The sequence below is a fragment of the Ambystoma mexicanum genome, chromosome 2q (genome assembly GCF_040938575.1).
Source record: "Ambystoma mexicanum isolate Mex_15411 chromosome 2q, UKY_AmexF1_1, whole genome shotgun sequence".
NCBI lineage: Eukaryota > Metazoa > Chordata > Amphibia > Caudata > Ambystomatidae > Ambystoma > Ambystoma mexicanum.
Window position 1 is genome coordinate 1,085,034,622 of NC_090924.1, and position 22,011 is coordinate 1,085,056,632.

Here is a 22,011-nt window from a genome sequence, read left to right on the forward strand (position 1 = left end):
CAGGCAGGAATAATTGATGGCAGCTGTGATCTCAGTCAAAATATCCAGGGAGATCGTTTTCATGATAGTAAGTGGGACAGCGTCAGAGGGGGAGCACGATTTGATCTTTAGGATAGCGGCTGATACCATCTCTTCAGAAAACAAAGGAAAGGAAGACAATATCGTCCAGTCGCCACAGTCCACCATTTGAGGTGGGTTGTTCTCACTACTAGAAGAAGTGTTCATAACAGTAGCGATATTGGCACGAATGGTCGTGATCTTCGTACTAAAGTATTGAGAAAGAGCATCACACACTTCCTGGGTTGGTACAATATTGGGGGTCAGGTTGGACGAAGATTAAAGGGACTTCACTGCTGAGAAGAGAGCTTTGGGTTGGCATAAAGTGGACTTCATTTTCTGAGTGATCTTTTTAGATGTTTTAATTGCTGCCGAGTGGGCTGCTGAGCAGGCCTTATATTGTATTCAAGGCAGGGTCATAGGTCCTTCCCCATTTGCGTTCTGCCCGTCTAAGATTGAGCCGCGCAGCTTTTAAAGAGTCCGAGAACCAAGGCTCAGATGGCAGTCTGCAAGATTGAATGAGATGCAGCAAGCCACTACATTTGCTGCCTCAAACAGAGCCTGGGAGAGCAAAGAAAGAGGTGACTGGAGCAAAATTGCACTTAGCGGCGACCATGCCTTGCGCATCTGCCGTGCGCCACAAGCACTGCCAGACTTTACCCGCAGGGATCTTAGGTTGCACCTCCGCTGTTACCCACTCACAGGTCACCAGAAAATGGTCGGACCATAAAACAGGTTCTACTGACTGCAGGGTCAGAAAAGCTTTCTTAGCAAAATCAGATCCAGTGTGTTGCCCAATTTATGGGTAGAGCCTAATACATGTTGGTGCAATTCAAGGTCCAACAATTTATCAAAGAAAATATTCAAAGCCGGAGACCTGGGGAGATAACATTTCAGATTGAAATCTCCAGGTACCACCAAGTGAGTGTATTGTACCTTGAGGTCTGCCAATAGATCGACAAAAAGTTCCTGAAAATTCCCTGGAGAGCCAGAGGGGCGATATATCAGCAAAAAGTAGCATATAACTACGGGGGAAATCTAAAGAGTAGAGCTTCCATGGCCAGGCAATGGGAGAGACTACCTGTGTAATGGTAAACTCTGACCTATAGACTACAGCAATCCCACTACCATCCTGGGGTGACTGTCAGTCAAAATGGATAATACGGTAATCCGAAGGGATAGCCTGGAGCAGAGCTGGGGCCGAAGCAGCCTGCAACCAAGTTTCTGTCAGGCATAATAGTGCTGGGCGGCGATATAATATAAGAAAACAAATTTCATCTGCGTGTGCCGGCAGGGAGCGTGTATTTAGTAGTAATAGGGACAAAGGGAGAGTGGTAGCCTTAACCGTCAACAACTGCTGTGGGGGAGCTACTCCCACTGCAGCCGGTTTATTGCTCCAGCCAGGCGGGTATATAGTGCAAGTAGGGGCGAGTGATAACAAATGTGACTTGGAATAACACAAACACCCATCTGGCCTGTCCTTGGCATGGAAGGGCACAGACGGCTTGCCTTAAGTGCCCCTTTGGCGTACTGACGGTGTGTCCGCTGCGCCTGTCCGCTGCGCTTAGTGTGGCACATAAATGCTGATGTGAGGAGGGAGAGAAGGCTAAGCCCGCCCCCTCACAGAAGTGAAAAGAGGACTGCCCGCAAGTTTGGTGTCCTAAATAGTAAAAGACCCCAGGTTAAGAGAAAATACACCAGTAAGCACAATCAATATGCACAATTTGAAATAAACAGCTGGCAAGCGGCATAGATTTAAAATAATGCAGCAAGTAGAGTGGCATTTAATGGCACACTCTAAACCGAGCAGCTTCATCTCTCAGGTCACGCAACAGCAGTACGGCAATAAATGCTGGTGTGCAGAGGGAGGGAAGGCTAAGCCCACCCTCTCACAGAAGTGAAAAGAGGACTGCCTGCAAGTGCAGCGTCCTAAATAGTAAAATACCCCACGTTAGGAGTAAATACACTAGTAAGCACAATCAATATACACAATTTAAAATATCAACAGCTGACAAGCAGGTCCATTCATGTAACCTTTTCAGTTTACTTTAGTTTTTTAAATATTATCATTAGGTGGCCAAGGCTTGTCATATATTAAAGGTGCGTTAAAAATATCAATACACCATGTATAACTTAAGATTTGGTTTTAGAGGAATATAATGATTACCTCATTTTGGAGTGTGGGGGGCCATTTAGAGTGTTAGACAGACATCTGTAGAAGAAGCCCACACTTGAGAACCAGTGTTCTTAATAACAGTTTATATATTTATGTATTTGCATTTTTAAAGCGCTCACATGGCCCGGGGGCATCGAGGTGTTGTTACAGGAACATGTCTTAGTTGCGGATTTAGAACGAGCTTAATACCCAGAGGTTTCTAAGCGCGGACCCGGGGATTGAACATGTGTTGCGTCCTGTCGTCTTATTTCCAAGGCGAGCACGTTGCAACTGAGCAATCCTTCCGGTACAGTGTCTCCACATGCATGGGATTGGCAATAGTATACTGAATGAACGTACTAGTAGAGGGCAAGAGGGAACACATCTTCAACAGATATTTGTTGCCAAAGGACCTGGGCCTTATGTTTGTCCTTGCTTTTTAGATAAAATAAATCTCTCTGAATGTCAGAAATTGTTGGCCAAACTTACAATGGAAACGCAGAGTACAACCCCAGGATGAAAAGAGCTGTTGCCTGAATAGCCAGGGTAGTCTGACGGTGTGACACATGACGGTCCACTTGGCAGCTATGCATGAACAGCTGATATTTTCTTTTCTATGTGTTAATTTTTAATACAGTGCCAGTTCTGCCATCTTCAGATTTTTTATACTGCATGTTTTGTGTTGGGAGTTCTCTGAAAAATCTCTCATATATTTCTGCCGTTTTCAACAGTTTTCTACAAAGTTTCTTCAACTCCAAAGGCAGTTTGCGGCGCTTGTGCTCTGGCTCCATCTGGGGTTTCACTCCAGTATTGTAATCAGCCTCTCTGTGAGCGGATTTCTCATGTTCGACTCTTCTCTGACACTGAGGCCTACATCCATGGTTGACTCCAGGAGAAAAAGTGTGTTCAAGGTCTGCACCCGGTGCGGCCTGAAGAATGTGTTCGTGGAGGATCTCCACGACAATTGCCACTACTGTATGCATCCGATGCACATCATTCAGGAGTGTGAGGTATGCCAGTCATTTTTCAACAAAACACCCAAGACCGCCACCAGAGGTTAGTGGCATGGCACCAGGGGGGCCTCTGACTCTGCTTCGGGTCACAGTCATGCCTCACTCAGGCAAGGCAGACCGACTGAGCTTACCACCTCTAGCAAGTGGTCCAGGTTGCACGAAGAGGCATCCCGAAGCAGAAAGAAAGCTCACACTATGATGCCTCCCTCTGGATCTTCCTCACAGAAGTATGTGTCTTCATCCTTGACGACCACGAAGACCCCGTTCCCGCATAGACAGAGAAATAGGCGTCTTCATCTACCATTCAACCAACGGCTCACGGTAGGCCTTCTTCGAAAAATAAGGCCCCTTTGACGTCCCCGTCGACGCAAACACAAATTCTTTGGCACCGAGGACGACCACATCTAAGACCATGACCCCGTCGAACACGATAACAACCCCATTGACGAGCGCTCAAAAACATTAAACTGCAATGCAGTTGACAATCTCGCTCAAGTCCCTTGCAACCTTGATTATGGCTATTCCTGTAGCACTGTCAGCTCCTACATTGTCGGCTCATACACTCTTGGCTCAGTCATGCGCATTAGCGGCTTTACCCCAGCCGGTACACCCTCTTCCACTAGCTCTTGGGATCACCCCAGAGAGAGGTTCGTCAACGGCACCAACGGAAGAGATACTCCAGCCTGATACAGATCTTAGGCAGAAACCTGTGCAGTTCCCTTAGGGACCACTGCAAAGGATTTAGGACTGCAGGTGGTTGGCAGTAAACCCAATTGGTAGCAGTCTGTACCACCCAGGTTTACCTGGTAGCTGTGGCTGAGCAGTCAGACTTCTCTCAAGATGAGTTAGGTAGTATATAGAGTATACACAATAGGTACAGAGATACAATAGCACAAGCAAACACTGACCAGAACTTTGGTGTAAAAGTATATAATTATTTATTTAAAGACACACTTGTAAATTATACTAGCATAAAGAGGTAAGTAAATTCAACACACAGTCACTATTATATATTTACAAGTCTTAATGAGAAACGCCACTTATTTTCAGACAGAGGTGAGCGCTTAACATAAGATGGCACTCTAATAAGTTATTAAAAAGGGAGGGAAAAAGGCAGAGTTATGGAAGTACACAAATTTCAATACTTTTCAAAGAACCACAGTGAGGCAGGTTAGGCAAAGTCTACTGGAGAGCAAGGAAGTCCAAATGCTAGGCCCACTCTTAGAGAGAGCAAGCGAAATGTGTCCAGGATCACACAGTGGGGTTATGCCCAAAGAGTCTTTGCAGAAAGTTCACAAAAGATTGAGATCAAGTCAGGAAAAGTTAGTTAACAGGCCCCAGGCTAACCCAGGTTAGAAAGTCGAGGATTTACTGTCACCCCGAACGATCTGTCGCAAAGGAAGCCAGGCGGGACACAGTACCTGAAAGTGGTAAGAACGATCCAGCGGGGGCAGTTGTTCCTGGCAGCGGGTGCAAGTCGGTGTTTCGTCCAGAGGAAGAGGAGGTCTCGACGTGGAGGAAAGCTGAAGGTCGTTGCACTGCCAGGGAAGAATCCAGCCGCGGAGTTTCCCGGTTACAAGGTACCACCCTTTTCTTTGCGGTAGTGGTAAAGCGTGGTATTCCGGTTGCCGGGGTGCTTGGCACGGGCAAAGCGGCCACGAGATGGTCCAGGAAGGCGAAAAGACGGGCAAACTGGTTATCCCCACCAGTCAAAGGAAGAAGACTCTCCGGGCTGGAGATCTCTGTCCTCGGGAAAAGTGGTGAGACGGTCCAGCAGGGCTCCACCGGTGGGGTCGTCGTTGCAGGTCGGCTCGGCTTCTCCCTCCTCGGATTCTTTAGGTCCTGTGGCGACTTCTGAAGTTCCAGTCCCCAAAGCCCTGCTTTTATGCAGAAAACCCCCATTCATTCAGCCTAGCTGTCACTCAAACATGCTAAGTGGTGAGCCGGGCGGCTCACCACTTGGGCCAATCACACAAGAGTGCGACTTGAGTTGCAGAGGCAACTCAGTCCAGGGTGCCTAAACCCCCTCCCACACCCCCTGTGGTACCCAGACAGAGTGGCACCACTTTTGGAGGCTTCTGTGGAGAAGCCCGCCAAAAAGTGGAACAAAGGGCTCGACTTGGGTTGGAGTCACAGAAGCGAACACAAACGCCATTTTGGAACCAAGTTTCGGCAAAAAATACCAACCGGTGAATTTATATTAATTTAATAAACCGGCGGTATGTTCGAGGCTATTTTAAAAAGTGGTAGCCTCGAACAATGGGAAAATCCCATAGGAATATATTTGCGGTCGAATATAAAAAGTAGTATCCACTGTCACCAGCCAAAACTCGGTCGGGGGGACTGGACAGTCCCCCCTCGAACAACAGACCCCGTGGTAATCAAATTGCCCCGACCAGTACGTCCACAATATGATGGTTTGTACTGGTTCTGTTCACAATTTGAGACTAGTAAAGCCAATGGTGACTTTACATGCCCTGGGAGACAGTAGTCAGTCCCAGGGTATGGAGTCTATGTTTGGGGGTCGCTACGACGTCCCCTGGGTTAAGGCACAGAGGGTGCTGTGTAACCCATATACCAAAAAACACATGAAGCCCTATGGGGTAAAGGACCCCATAGCCCATAAAACACATACAAAGTCAAAGGAACAGCTCAAATCATGTCTAAGAGTGAGAGGAAAAGAGTCTCACTCTTAGCAGGAGAAAAAAATAAAGCCCAAAAATCCAGCAAAGCTGCTGGGGGACTCACTAGGTTTGGGACATTAGCCTTTACAGAGAAATATCCCTAACATGGAAAGCCCAGTGGCAGTTTTTCCTGACAACGAGATGGTGTTGGATGAGGCCACCCCCAAAGCCCCAACATGGACATGCCTTCTCGTAAAGCAACCACAGCACACGTGCCTCTGCCTAAGACATTTTTGCCACCTGGGGTAGTTCCTCCTGCAGCTGCTAGAGATGTCTCCTTGGACATCCTAACCACTCCATGATCTTTGGTATTAGAACTTCAGCACAAATTGCCTGCCACCTCAGCATTCAACCGGGCACAAGTGGTTTAGCTGCCCCCCGCCTCGTCCTACACGGGAACACCTCCCCACCAACCCCCCGGTGCCAGTACAACTAACAGATACATTCGGAAGACGATGCTCCTGACGGCCAGGCCCCCACGCACAACACAGATACAGGCAAGGATGAGTTTGATCACAGTATCCCGGCAGACAGCGAATAGATGGAGTTCCTATGCATGACTCTCCACCTGCCGAAATTGTGTCTTTCCATGCCCGGATGTCGAGGGCAAGAAGGAGGTTTGGACTGGTACCTGAAGACCAGTAAAAGGACAGCCTTCCCTACCAGCGGAACACCAAAAATCACTTGTGGCCATACCCCTGATGGACGACATCTAGGAAGATATTTTGTTAACGATGACCAATCCTTCCTTTGTGCTTCCCAACAAGGAGAGGTTTGACAAGAAATATAGGGTTCTGGACGCTGCGCCTACATGTCTTAAGGCGCATCCCACCTCAAACTATGTGTTGTCAGTGGCAGCCCACAAACACTCTGCCAACCCTTCTTCCTGTTCAGTTCCACTGGGCAAGGAGGGAAGTCATCTGGTTGCACAAGGCATCCAATGCTATGGCTATCCTGTCCTGGTAAGACTGGGAGTTTTGGTTCAAGATGGGACCTATTCTAGAGTCCATACCAGACGATAAAAAGCAGGAGGGTTTCGTACGTCTTCGTGAGGGAGAGGCAGCTTCGAATCATGCCATATCTGTATCCGTGGACATCATTGACACCGAGTTTCGGCAGCATGGGAATGACGCAAAACTTGGCAGGCAAGGCTGGCTCAAAGCTACCAATTTGAGGACAGATGTTCAGACAAAACTGGTAGACATGCCGTTCAATGGCATTGACCTATTCGGGAAAAAGGTGGACGAGACATTGCAGACCATCAAGACCGACACAGACACGGCCCGCTCGCTGGGCACATTGCAACAGCAGTGCCAGTTCTTTCGCACAGAAAAGTCTTGTTTCTCCAGAACTGCACGAGAATATCGGCCTTCCTACCAGGCGCCATTGTACGAAAAAAAATATGTGATTGGCCACACAGGCGAAGAAATGGCTGTGATTAATTAGCAGATATTTTATAATCTGTTTGGCCTAGATGGTAACAATATAACGTTTGTGAGTGGCACACAGATCTCTCTGTGGAAAAAATTAAAACAATTTTTTTGTAAAACCGGATGGTGACATCAAGAGAGCTCAAGCAATAATTTTGCACTTGTATACTAACACCAATGCACTTTATCTGAAAAAGTATGTATGTAAAGATTTGCTTTTAAAAAGGATTTTTAACTTGAAAATAAAATGTATAATAAAATAAAAAGGAGTGTTTAGATTAACAAAGATATGTGGATTTAGAGCACCAGAAACTTTATCAAGTGCTGTGACGAAAGCACTCATGTGTGAGGGGGTTGCCTACTTGCATTGTAAAGGGATGTCAAAAGTCACAATCCAACAGCGGCACCCAGCGCCAATGCGGCTCTTCAAACACCAGAGGACGACCGGGTAAATAAACCTGACCAGCCATGGTCCAGCCCCCCCACCTCCAAACTTTCATACCACAGTGGGAGAAAGGCTTTCACAGTTAGTTCGTCCACGAGTGGAAAAACATCACCACCAAAGAGTGGGTGATAATCTTATTCAGCAGGGCCACATGCTGGAGTTAGTCAAGCGACCACCCACCAATCCTCTGTTGCGGAAATAGGAGAAGCACATACATCTGCTACTGCAAGAGGTTCAGTCTCTTCTGTCAAAAAGGTGCCATTGAAAAAGTACCACTCAACTGGTGGGGGATATGGGGTCTACTCCAGGTACTTCCGAGTATGGAAAAGGTCAGGGGGTTGGAGGCCATACGAGACCATTGGGTCAGAAAACATTTCTTAAAGGCCTAAACTTTTAGAATGGTAACCCTGCACTAGGTCCTGTCACAGTTGCAAGAAGGGGCTTTTCTGGCATCCCTGGACCTAGAGGACACCTACTTCCACATCCCTATCCACCAGAAGCACTGCCACTACGTGTGCTTCATGGTCACAGGCTGACACTACCAGTTCAAGGATCTACCTTTCGGAGTCCGGACAGCGCCAAGAGTTTTCACCAAATGTCTGGCTCCAGTAGTGGCTTATTTGCACCGATCGGGAGCACACGTCCACCCGTACCTAGATGACTGGCTGGTGCGTGCAGCATCGTCCACATGGCTGCCCAGCACACCGCATTGACCAGTCAATGCCTGCAGTCTCTAGGGTTCTCTGTGAACTATCCAAATACCTGGGTAATCCCATCTCGGCAGGCGCTCAACTTGGGGGCACGCCTGGACACACTCTCTTGCAGGGCGACTCCTTCAGAGGAGAGGGGTCAACGGCTCTACCGGTTGCCGACCACTTCTGTCCACCTATTGAAGTCCCTACTGGTGGATGATGTCTTCATCATCTTGCATCCCTCTATTGCATGTGGCCTCTGCAGGAGTTCCTCGATGCGTGCTGGCAGCAAATTGAGTCAAATTCAAATTGCTTTGCATGATCTTCAAAGCCTTCCACACTTGTAACTTACTTTACAGGTAGTCTGATTTACAACTATCAGGCCAATCCTGCAGCTTCAACAAAATGCTACTGCAGCCTTAGAAAACCAACCAAGAATAAAAGAAAACAGACGCTGTCAAGTTGTGCTCATGCATTCTTGGACGTTCTATGTTTTCATTTGCAACTTCCAAAAGACCATCAGAAAGAACTAGAAACCGTCCAGTTATGCACACCTTTCTAGCACTGATGCCTTAGACACTACTGTAACCATTATCATTGAATCTATTGTAGCTCCTGGAGTAACAAACATCCTAGTGTGTATCTGTAAACGCCATGTCTCTTAAATCCCCTACATGTACTATATAAAGTGCTAAGCTCGGTTTACTTTATGTAAATACCCCCAATAATAAAAAAATTAAACACTTTAGTTCTACAACGTCTACTGAACCTACTTGTAAGTAGCATCAAGCAGTGTTTGCAGCATGTCGTCATCTCTTTCTCCAGACTGCTTCCGCTCTCGTATTACCTGATAGAAGATGTTCTTGATTTCTCTGTGAGCTCTGTCTCTGCGTCTATGTTCCAAGAAACAAAATAAGGATTACATATTAATAGATTTTCACAAGCCTTGAGAAAATATGTTAAACAGTGAACTATTTATAACACTGAAGTAGTATTACACAGAGATAGCAAAACGAGCAAAGGGTATCACCTCAAGCATTGCTGAACATTGGAGTGAGCACACTCAATCTACAAGCCCTGGCGAAAGGAACCATTTGTGCATGACATTCGATGCCAACAGAAGAGGTTGCTGGCAGCTTATGCTATAACTGATGCTACTAACCAAAAGGTATCAGGGGATCAAGATCATGAGACTCTGAGTGTGAAGTCAATACCTCAAATTCAGAGAAATGGTGGTAGAGGAAAGGATAAGGTAGATGTTGAGGTTGTTAATGAGAGAGGGTCTGAAGGAGGTTGGATACATTTTCAGAAAGACAGAGCTTGCCAGCTTAGAGTAACTTGTGAAGCGACTAACACGACGGAAAGAAAGGTGATCTCGAACCCTAAGGATTTGCACCCCCCTAAGGAGGAACCCTCGTGGACCTGGTTACCTGAGGCTTAGACAATAAAAAAGTCAAATTAGCTGAAAAATAAGGATGATGGGCAAGGTACTATGCTAGGATGATGGAACACTCTTTATTTTATACACCTATTTGGAAATGGAGGAGTAAAGTATAAACACTATGAAAGTAGGTTTGCAGGATACGTTGTTCCGTTCACCTAGTTTGGACGGATACATGATTTTACTAAACCCAGCAATTAAAGAGGGGAAAAAAAAAAGGAGGCCCTCCTATGGGTCAATGATGTTAATAAGAAATGGGATGGGAAGTAAGATTGTAGAGACTAGAAACCCGAACACAAATATTCAAATGACAAAGTTGGTTTGGGATCCTATTAGATTTACAGGACAATGCCGTACTTTAGTGCTCAATCTATACTGGAACCTAGGAGCCATTGAAGATAAGGATTTCCTAAATAATGTCATGAACTTAATTGATGAGCAGCAGTTATATGGAGTGACTTAATGAGCATGTGTTTTGATAGAAGGAAACAGGTGTTGATGGCATTACCAGTGCAGGAAAAAGGGGCATGAAATCGTTAAAAGAAATGGAGATGAGAGATTTACATATAGTAAACGGTCACGTTGTGGGGGACATACTGGCTGAATCTAGTGAAGAGCGGTGGAGAGAATAATACATACATTCTAGAATTACTCTTATGGACGTGGGAATAAAACATGTATTTGTCATTTGGATGAAGATGGCTCCAAATCTCCACCAATCTCAGTTCAACAATTCCTTGAGCAAGAGCTCTTAACAAGCGAGTACGATTTGTCATTGTGGGGGATGATCGATCTTTAATCGAGACCATCAACGTATTGAAATCCCCTTCCAAAAACAATTCTCCTTGGGAAAAGGCAGTCACAAAAACAGGACTGTTGATCATTATGGCCACAAATAGAAAAAAGGATAATGGTTTGCCTGCAAAATCTCCAAAAGCCCATATAAATTCCTTCAGTATCTGTAAGAATGTGCTTTTTTGTAAAGGTCACTGTAGCATTGATTAGGAGCGCCTCTTTGCTTACATTCAACTGCCGAAAGAAATGGGACTAGCAAGTTGCATGAATAAAGACACATTCATCTTTTTACTTTAGCTGAATGTTTACATCTTGATGGGAAAGGCAACGTAATAGTAGCTTCCTCATTAAGGGGCAATTTAAACCTTGTACATTCACAGAGATTATTTAAATGGGCAAAGGTATAGAAAATCCTGGCGTACAGATATGTAATATGGCATCTCATGGATCAGATTCAGTGAGATATCGATTATTACTTTCTCAAATCTCCCCTCTTCACCTTCAAAAGTGAAATGGATTGAAAACAATCTTTCTGGTAGGAGCCTATCATATATATATATATATATATATATATATATATATATATATATATATATATATATATATATATATATATATATATATATTCAGTCAAAATACTTTGTTAAAGGGACGTTATGGTTAAGTTGCACTAATAAAAACCTGTGAAATTCAATGGAAAAAAAACTTTGTTAAATGGACGTTATGGTTACAAGTAAAATAACAAAAAAAACAAGAGATTTGCCAATTATCGTAAGCTTTGCAACCGTAACTCACACCCCCACCACCTTGCACTGCTGCACTGCTAAGACTAACACCCAGGACCTAGACCTATTCTTAGGTGATCTCTCAATTTTTACAACTTTCCAAGTCCTATTTTCAACTCGGTATTCCGGAGACAGAAGGGAAGACTACGGCGGCACCCACCCATTACTTTTAGTCATTCTCAATCTGGGAGTCCAGGAGAGAGCACCTGCTTGTAAGACTATTGGCACACCTGCCATTTAACTTAAAAAATGGCATCAGTCATGGCCACCCCTCCTCCCCAGGAGCCACCACAACCACCAGCTGGAGAGCTTGGACAGGGGAACAGGAACGATGATGCAGAAAAGGATCAAGAGGACCAGGAAGATGAGAGAGAGGAAATGCCTACCTCCAGAGAGAATCATGGGTGTGGTGGTTCTTTAAGATCGCAGAGGGGTACCAAAGGCTTGGGCTGCATGTTGAATGCATTGCGAGATACTCAGTCCTAGACAACATGGGCAGTCCTCTTTTGGTACCACCTCCATGCGCTGCCACACAAGCTCAAACCACCCGGTTGCTCTGAGAAAGGCTGTTCCTTTCTCAGGGACTAGTAGGCTTCCTTCCGCTACCTCATCTTCCTCAACCGGTCCTGACTGTCTAGTCTGTGGGGCAGAGGATCCCACCAGCTTCCTCGCAGGTCATAAAAGAGGCTGTTGATCCATACCATTCCAGGACAACAGTACTCTGTATGTACTGTGACACCACTCTGCAGGGGAAGGCAGTTGCAAGATGCTTTCGAGGCTGTGGCCAAGGAGCATGTGAAACGCTGCCCCCCCCCATCTTAGATTTAAGGCATGCCCAACACCTTCCCCTGTATACCTGCCCCTCTGTATCTGTGGTTGGTGCCTCTTCCCTCCCCCACCTTACTTCCTTACCTCTCGAAAAAAAGAAAAGGAAAATACAAAATCAAAAAACAACAAAAAAAGGTTCCTTTTAGAGCCACCTTTCACAGTTAAAAAATAGAACAAAAAAAAAATTATCTTATAGACTGCTTTACATTTTTCAGTAAAGTAGTTAGACTAATAAGATTCTGCAACATTTCAATTAGCATTTTGTACTATGCTAATGGAAATAATGGACAATGATGTACTAGAAAAAAGGAAAAAAAAAGGACAGAAACCATTTTCTGTCCCAAATACCTCTAGCATTCAATAAGGATTGTAATCAACAGACCTTCGCAACTGTCCGCAGTCTCCTTTCCATTCCATGTATCCTTAAAAGACCCAGATGGCACGTGGACACCATCGCACAGAGCAGCCCTTCTATGCTTTTTATTTTTATGTTTGTAACACTCCCTCATTGGCTTCTTTCGAAGAGTCACCTTTCCATCCACCAAACGCATCCAAAAACTCTACATGTAACCCTGTCATCTCAGTTCAACACTTCACATGTACTCTTGAACTCTCAGACTACATGTCTCCTGTGAAACTCAGAGATTTCTATTTGCCGATTCAAAAGCATATTTGCTTTTTTTTAACCACGCTATCAAATGCCATGTATTGCAGAGTTGTGCACCTGGTCACATCAAGTGGCTGTTACTTACATGTACTGCTAACATATTAAACTTACACACACTAACTGACACTTAACTATGTTCTACACATTTTTTGCATCTGCATTTTCCTTACTTATACAAACAAAATACACACATTGCTACTGTAAATGCACATATGCATTTTTTTAACTTTTATCAAAATGCTCCAAAAAAGAAACATTTTGCGTTTTTGCTTCCATATAAATTTCATATTTTCCAACCTTTCTCATTATATCCCTTATAGTGCCACTATTCTCCACCTGCTCACACATATATGTATACTGCCAAACTATCTACATACAACACTTGTCCTTACATATAAAGTACTGTTCTTTATACTACACAGGCAGCGGCTGTGCAGTTATGATTAAGTTATTATATATTAGTTTCAAAAAGGTGATATTGAGGGTCAAACTGGAATCTGGAATCCATACTGATCCAGATATGTCTCAATATCTCCCATAACATTTTAATGTTTAGCCAAACCGTTAAAACATTTGTAAATTCTAACAACAGAACATAATAAATGTAGTACAATACCTTATATACAAAACGTAATCCAGCAATCGTGCCCTTTAATTTGAAGGAGCGACACATGGTGGAGGAGAGGTGGTAGCTTCCGGGTCAGAGGTGGAGATTTTGAGTAAAATGCAATTAAAATGAAGGTACTTTCTACCCTCCAAAAGAAAAACTAAAATATGTTCATATGTAAACTGGAGTGGGATGAAAACTGGGTCAATTGGCCATTCCAATCTGGAGGTCTGGAGAAATTGCTTTGAATTTATTGCTCTTTCAAAGATGGTCAGTCTGATCATCTTCACGGTCCTTCATGGCCTCTTTTGGGGTTGCCATCTTTTTTCAGTTCTTGCTGGTCTGCTTGTCCACCCAGCAGGAAGGGATGATGAAGAAGAGAGGCAGTCTCCCTCTGCAGAGAAGTTTTTTCAGAGTAGGGAGAAAGCCTCCTCCAGCAAGGATATTTGGTTTTGCTCAAAATCAAAAAAGTGCTTAAATGGAAATTCCAATCAGTATGAATGGAATGTTCTTGAAGCCAAGAAGTTTCTGGTTTCATAGTTCGATGTTTTAGGAGTGTGGAGTGAGCCAGATCTTGGAGCAGAGGCAGTTTAGCTCCTCAAAGTATATTCTTTAAAAAATGAACCCTGGTTTGGACGTCGGGAAGAAAACCATTTCTTTTTTAGTAAGTGGAGAACACAGTATGTGCGGTCCAAAATTATGTCAGTGTCCTTAGGGAGGCTCAGAATATCCCAGAACAGATCCTGTATGTGGCTTTCTAGTTCTGCATCGGTGAAGGAAGCTGGGATTCCCCAAAGCCTGACTTTGTTGTGCCTTGGACTATTTTCTTAGCAGGCATTGTTCGATACTAGATTGATCAATTGAGACTCCCTGCAATGAGCATTCAACATTGTTGAAGCGCTTTTCTACTATGTTAACATTCTTATTAGCACCCAGGCGGGGAGAGCAACCACTCGGGTTGCTTGGATCAGGGGCTGAATCTACAGATCCAAGCCGGCGCTCCATGCAACCGGATGGCTGCTTCCCCTGCCCTGCCATCTTCACCCCACCTTCCCTTCCCTTCCCTTCAGATTTCCCATCCGGATTGGGTGACAACGGCACCGGGGTCCATGGAACATTACCACCCGATCCGGCCTGCCGGATCAGGTATCATTGCTAAATTAAGGTCCCCAACTACTTGTTGAAACTCTGCTTTGCAGTTGAATATATCTCGTTTCAGTTCTAGTAACATCTCTTTTTTAAGGTCTTATAGAAGAAATGCTACATCTGCCTTTGTAGCTGGCAAGGACAAGACTTGAGGCATTTTGACAGGGGTGGCCAGAGTCACAGGTCATGCACTCTTGTTTGGGGCAGTGTGAGAAACCAAATGGTGTCTCCCGGTCTAGTCCCTTGGGATCTGTCATCCAGCTGGCCAGGGCACGGCCATCGCCACTGGATCCAGACCCCAGGGGTGCACCAGTGCGGGAGGATCACCTGGATGGGGGGGGGGGGGTCTCTGGCAAGTGGGACACCTGGAGGAGAGATGCAGTATCCCTACACCCATTTCTCTGTAGAACACCCTCATTCTATAAACTATCTAGGAACCGTATCTCTCCCCTTTCCTACAGACTCTCTGCTGCACGGACAAAGTGCTTCAGAGAAAGACAGACTCACACAAAACCAGTCAGTTTGGCATGTCCCAATAGCAGGGTCAGGAAGAGTCAGGCATTTAATTGTGATGACTCGCACCTGAATCCTGTTCCCTTTCCCCACAGGGATAAAAGGCAGAACATGAGAGCATCTAGGAGGCAAGGCGAGAAAGTCGAGCCGAGCCAGCAAAGCGGTAGGAGAGCAGACCCCATAAAATTGGAGCGACTATGAAAGCAGGGCAGAAGGGGCCAAGAGGCGAAAGAAGGCCTGAGATCCGGCCAGCTGCGGAGTGAAGGTTGCACAGACTTTTCAAAGGAACCCCACCCGCTAATGCACAAGGTGAAGACAGGCCCTCCATTGGGTGAACGACAGAGTTGGGAGGAGGCGAGCTGTGCTGTGCCGATAGCCTTGGCTTCAATGAAACGCTGGACAAATGGTATCAAGCGCTACCAGTGAGAGAACTATGAGTCTGGCTGGCGTTATCAAGTGAAAGAGACCAAATCGTTTGATGAGGCTGCCAGGGTTTTGTGAAACCGCAAGCAAAGTACATTGTAACGAGAACGATGAATGCAGAAGCTGCGCGTGTCATAGAAAAACATGAGTGAAGCCTGCAAAATTGCGAATGTGTTTAAGACTGAAATATGCTAAGAATAACGCAGTGGTCCGGTAATAGAATATTACCTTCTTGAACAGCTCTGCATTCAGAGTGAAACTATTAGATTGAAAGTAGGATAATTGGAAAGACTGAATCCCAGAAGGCCTTAGGAGAGGCCAACCCAAGTAAAAGAAAGTCAAAGTAGTCATATGAAGGTGAACAATTGTAAAGTAAAGCTAAGTGAACTATGTTGTAAAGGCAAATGCGAACCCGACACAGGGATGCCAAGAAAACTAAGGGCAGTGAATCCTGCATTGTGATAAAGTTGCAACGGCAAGTGTGAACCCGACCCGGAGGGGTGGGGGGGGTGGAGAGGGAGAGAGTGAGAGGGGGAGGGAGAGAGTGAGAGGGGGAGGGAGAGAGGGGGAGTGAGAGAGTGAGAGAGTGAGAGAGAGAGAGGAATCCCGCATTGTGATAAAGTTGTAAAGGCAAGAAGGAACCCGACGGAGGGATGCCAAATGAAGGCAAGGGAAAGTGAATCCCACCTTTTGTTAAAGTGACTGAACAGTGGTGTAAAAACAAAGGTAAACCCAACAAAGGGGGTATCACGAGGAAGCGAGGAAAATCTCGCATGGTGAAAGCTTGGGAAAGTTTTGTGACGCCAAGCAAAAGACATTGGGGCTTATTACGGGACCGGCGGTAACCATGCCGGTGCTACAAGCGGGTTGCCGCCGGACCCGTAAATATTTACAAAGTCTGGCGGCCGGGAAGTCAGGCGCCGGTAAAATGTTGTTCCCCATTGCCATAGAGTCCCATAGTTGTTAACGGTGCTGGTGCTCCCATGACGGGTCGGCCTACTGTGGCCGCTGTGCACGGCAGGGTCAGACCAGTCAGGCACAGTTGCTCCGGCAGGCAGACCTGTAATATGCCGGCCCGGAAACAACAGTGCACAGTAAGCTTACCAGCACCGTTGTTTCCGGACCGGCAGGGTCAGAATGAGGCCCATTGACTCGAGGAATCCTGCCTTTTCTGAAGAAACTGCTTCCTGATGCCTATAGGCCCAAGGGGTGCTCACAGTCATTCCACTGTTCTGCCTTGTCCCGTGATGTAACGTGGGAAAGGGAGTACACTAGTTCAGCAGTCCTGAACTATTGAAACCCTTTTGGACATTTCAGTTTTTACTACACTATTTTGTTGTACATATCATTGTCCCACATCCTTTTGTAATATAGAGTAAGGATTTGGCAATAGGTTTTTTTAGTAAAGGCCATTTTTTTTGACAACACCAGGACAGCGTTTGCTTTATTTTGATGGTTGTAACTTGCTCCCATCTTAGATTTAGGCTTACATTAGGCGTTTTTATCACCCTTAAACTATTTAATAAACACCCTTCGATTATACTCCTTGTGTCCGTCGTGCTTCTGATAACCATGCCTTCCTTACAGACGGCCATTGTCAGCTTGGGGAAGGGAGCCCCCTTGCAAGTTTTGTTGAACTTTGTTCTGAAGAGGTCTGAGCCCGACAGAGGGGGGCCCACGTGAACTTTTTGTTGAAACATTATTTGGAAGTCTGCAAAGAGAGACTTCAATGGGGAAGGCCAGGCGGGCCTCGATCCATGTTTTGGAACCGTTTATTGTGTTGAAACTCCGAGCGAGAGGGTGTCATCCTGCCTACAGCGACCGTCTTACTCTGTGTGGTCTAACGTGGGAGGAGAGCAGAAGCACACATTCATTCTTTTGAACACTTATTTTTCCTTTACATACATTTCTCCTTTATTTTGTACAAGAGATAGGGCAGACATTAAGTTTTGTTAGCATAGCCCATTTTGATTTGACAGAATCCACTAGGACTGTTTTGATAGTCGAGACTACTCCCATTTTAGTTATAGGGCAAAGTAGCCGTTTTTCCAACCCCAGAAACTTCAATAAAGGTTTAACAAATTGTACCTATTGTGTAAGTGTTATACCCTTGATACCATGCCTCCCTTACATATGGTGTTAGAGGTGGGAACTAGCTGAAATGATAACATTTGAGAACACATGCTGGTAATTGTCATCCCACCGGAAGAGGAGAATAGGATTACTGAAGTCCTTGATGCTGATCGAATATCCACCATTAAGGAGACCTTTTTCAAAACCCAGGTGCTATTAGACACCCCGCGATAGCCCATTATCAAATACAATGGGACTGAATAGTCTTAATAATAAGACCCTCCCATATATTCAATAGACCTAGCGCGTTAAAACCCACCTTTTACACAACCTTTTTTTTTTTTTATTTGGTGCCAAACCCCCACCATCAAAATAAAGCTCAGAAGGGTCAGGCGACTTCAAACCCTTCTCTGAAGAGGTTGAAACCCTCTTCTTCTGAGTCGGAAAACCAAAAAGAGGGAACCCTTACCCCTACTGAAAATATGGCCGATATTGAAGCAGTCGTAGCTCAACTGCCCGCCCATCAGATTCAGGCTGAAGATCGCCTTCAAGAAAATGTGACGACGTTGGTCGAATAACAAACAAGACCCCTATTACCTCAAGGCATATTACAACCCTACCAGGAAGTAGAAGACCTAGGGAATTATTTTTTTTAATTGTGAGCAATTAGCTGACCAGCTCGGATGGGGAAAAAACCTAAAGAAATGCTACTTGGGACCTCTATTAAAAGGCGAGCTACAAACCGCATATCAGTTACTAAATCTAGCCCTTGGAGCTACCTTCATATCCATCAAGGAAGGACTCCTTAAAAGATTAGGCCAAACCAGTAATTTGACAAAAACTAAGGTCCATCAGATTAAACCCCGATGAGACCCCCCTGAAAGTAAGGGAACAAATTAAAAACACGGTCTCCCTGTAGGTGGGCAATTAAACTCTGGAGGAATTATTAGAAAGTATCATCCTGGAACAGTTTACCAACTTGTTATCTCCTTTTCTACAGAAAACCGTATTGTAATTAAAGCAGCCCGTCCTTAGCATGGCTTTTGAGACTCCCCAAAATCATTCAGACGCAGTAAAACATTTCCATTCCTTACATAAAAATGAAGTTAGAAAATATCGAAAACCAACCTACTGCTCTCAAAATATGACATTAGAACGAGGAGAACTTTCCAACACCTGAGAGAGAGAACCCTGAAAGAGGGGGTAGAAATAAATAAAAAACGACATTCAGGGTAAGGAAGAGCTAAGGAGAGAAGAGCCCAGTGGGGAGGTGGTGCTGTTGCGCGGCTTGCGAAATGGCCGCTGCCTGAGAGTGCTCCGGCAGAGGCTCGGGGGAAGATCCTTTATTTCATTGTTTTGGCGGTGTGGCTGGCTGTGCGCGGCTCAGACACAGACGTTGGAGTGCCTGCTGTAACTATCGTGGTGTGGTGGAGGCGCGGGGACCCGTTTAACACCGGGCCTTGTGGACTTTGCTGCAGCAGCCCTTCCACCTGCCCCAATCGGCGGCCGCCATTTCTGTCGGGGACAGAGACTTGCTGTGCCTGCCCGGCCCGCCCGAGGGGTCGGTGTGCACTCCCGAACTCAATCGGCTGCTGGACTCCTGTGCTGCATGCTTCACTGCCCCAGGGAGCGGACCCCTGGGGGAATGTGGGCTACTGGTTCCAGCGGAGCGCGCATCAGTGTACGGGAGACCTGCCTCCGCTCCGGGCCCTGGGCCGGGCGGCCCTGTGGAGGTGAGCAGACTTTGGCTGCCCGGGGCGTGGACTTTGGGGAGCTCGGATCTCCTGTCCAGCGGCGGCCCCAGCCGGGCACGGGCCCCCCGTGGAGGCAGACAGGAGGTGGGACGCAGGGGGAGTCGCTGCATCCGGCTCATCGGTGAGTCCAGGGCCAGGGGGCAAGGTGTGGCTCATCCGGGTTCCCCACGTGGTTGAGGGTGCCCCACATAGTTGAGGTCCCCCCCCTGCGGCTCGCTTGTTTGCGCTTACCTCCCAGACTATGAACTACAAGTCTTGAGGTCCTCTCCCAGTGGTGCTGGGGCTATGCATGGCTATCTCAGCCTTCATATGGTGCTGGCTGATGCAGGACTCAGGGGATAATGTTGCGAGGAGGGGCGCCAGGGACCCAGCCTATTCCCCAAGATTTAAAGTCTGGGTGACGCCTGACAATCAGACTTCAAGTGGGCATAATCCCAGGACCCAGGCGGGGGGACACCCTGTAACGTACCCTCTTGACTCTCTAGTGGTGCAGTAGTGTTATATTAGGTCTGAATATCCGGAATGTGCACTGATCACCTGGTGCTCTGTGGACCCCTGTCTCCTGTTCTATGGACCTTGGCTGAGCGGCGGGCTGTGGTGGCCGCTGGGGGGGGGAGGGGGCGGTGTGTGTGGCGGGGCTCTGCTGTGCTTCACAGGGCTATCTCAGTGACGGGGGCACCTGTCGGTCCTGGCTGAGAAACACTAACGGTATACATCATGGTTGGTGTCTGCTAACAGGGGCGGCCTCTGCCTCGATTCTTGCATCGTGGTGTGCTACACAGGATTTAGAGGACGCTATTGTTTGAATTGGAATACTTCTGGGTCCTGCCACTGCACCTGCGCCTCAAGGGTCTCTCCGGGGGGCTCTGAGACCTCCCCCTCTCCATTTGCAACTAATTCATAAATGCCTAGAGGGGGGCGTTCGAGGTATGGGGAACCAAGAGAAGCAATCAAAGATGGATCAATATGCCCGCACGGACCCTCTAGAGCAGGGGGACAGCCCTGGTTCCTCTCAGATTGACATTTCTGCACTTAATCAGACACTACTGGCACTCAAAGGTAAAACGGACAGTCTGGGAGCGAAAATAGATGCACTCACTTGTAAAGCGGATGTCTCAGCAATCCAATTCGATAAACTGTACAGCAGGATGTCCGAGGCAGAGCAACGTATTGGTGCTGGGGAGGACAAGATTGCGGAATTACAGCGGGAGGTGGCCTCTTTACAGCAGACGGTCAAAAAGGTGGTCTCTAAGAATGATGATCTGGAGAGTAGATCGAGAAGAAATAACACCAGGATTACCAGGGTTGCGGAATCCACACCAATAGACAACACGGAGGTGTTTGTGGAAAAGCTACTCAAAAAGATCCTGGATAATCCCCCAGTCACAGACATGTTCATGGAAGAGCAGGCTCATAGATCCTTGGCGGCTAGACCACCTCCGGGGGCTTCTGAGAGGGCTATAATAGCCCGCATCTTTAATTACCGCGACCGTGATACATTGCTTCGGGCAGCACGGGCTAAAGGTTCCCTGAGATGGGGCTCAGCAACTATCAGACTGTTTCCAGATTTCAGTCAACATGTACAGAATTGCGGAAACCTTTCCAGTCGGCAGAAAACACCTTAAAAAAGAAAAACATACGGTACTCAATGATGTATCTGACTAAACTCAGGATGGAATACGAGGGGAAAACCTTATTCTTCACGTCCTCGGAGTCAGCGGAAAGGTTCGCCATGGAGATTCCTGCTTCGGGAACATCGCCTGCTCACTCTCCCTAATTGTTCCTGGGGGCTTGTACCCCCCTATACGCTGATGGCCGAGTCCTGGACCTCGACCACTATTATGAACTCCTCACTTTCAGTCGGACATGGGTTAACTCCTTGCCACAAACAGTTGCATTAAGCCAAATAGTACATATGGTTCCTGAGCAGCTCGCCATTGGGAGGGACAGCGGCCGCCGGCTTCCCCCACTGCCCAGCAGCACCCTTTTGGGTTACAGAGTTATGTTCTTAGGTTGGGGGGTGGAGGGTGGGTTTTGGTGGCCGGTAGGTTGTTGTTTCTGGCGTGGGTGGGGGGTGGATGAGATTAGTTGCAATTGTGTGGTTGTTGTTGGGCCAAGGGGATGGGGTGGGTGGGTTTTTCCATTCCGGGTTTGAATTGTTCTCTGTGCGTCTTGTTCTGATAAGATACTCTCACAGTCCTGGTCCAAGTGATACCGCGGCGACACCGGTCCCTTTGAGTTGTGGTAACCCAGCCATAAAGTGACTGACGCAACAGGGTCGTGCGCTCCCGTTAACTCTGACATAATTTTGCTTACTTGGAACATCCGGGGCTTTACGAATGCTAAAAAGGCGCATCTTATCTCTATGTGCGGAATCACCAGGTCAATGTCCTATCTATTCAAGAGACACATCTGGGAAAGGATCACAAACTCCCTGCCCTGCCCGGTTGGGATGTCCACAGGTATGGGCCCTCTTATTCTACTCACTCCCGAGGGGGTCGCA

The 22,011-nt window shown here is 46.6% G+C and overlaps 1 protein-coding gene across 1 annotated transcript in view; it reads right to left on the minus strand.

Annotated features, from left to right (window-relative positions):
* The window catches only part of CYP51A1 (cytochrome P450 family 51 subfamily A member 1), a 131,696-nt gene that overhangs the window by 67,829 nt on the left and 41,856 nt on the right, over positions 1–22,011 (minus strand). Inside the window, exon 6 of the mRNA XM_069648427.1 lies at positions 9,250–9,369. Within this exon, the coding sequence (XP_069504528.1) occupies positions 9,250–9,369 (120 nt within the window). The remainder of the gene's footprint in view (positions 1–9,249; positions 9,370–22,011) is intronic.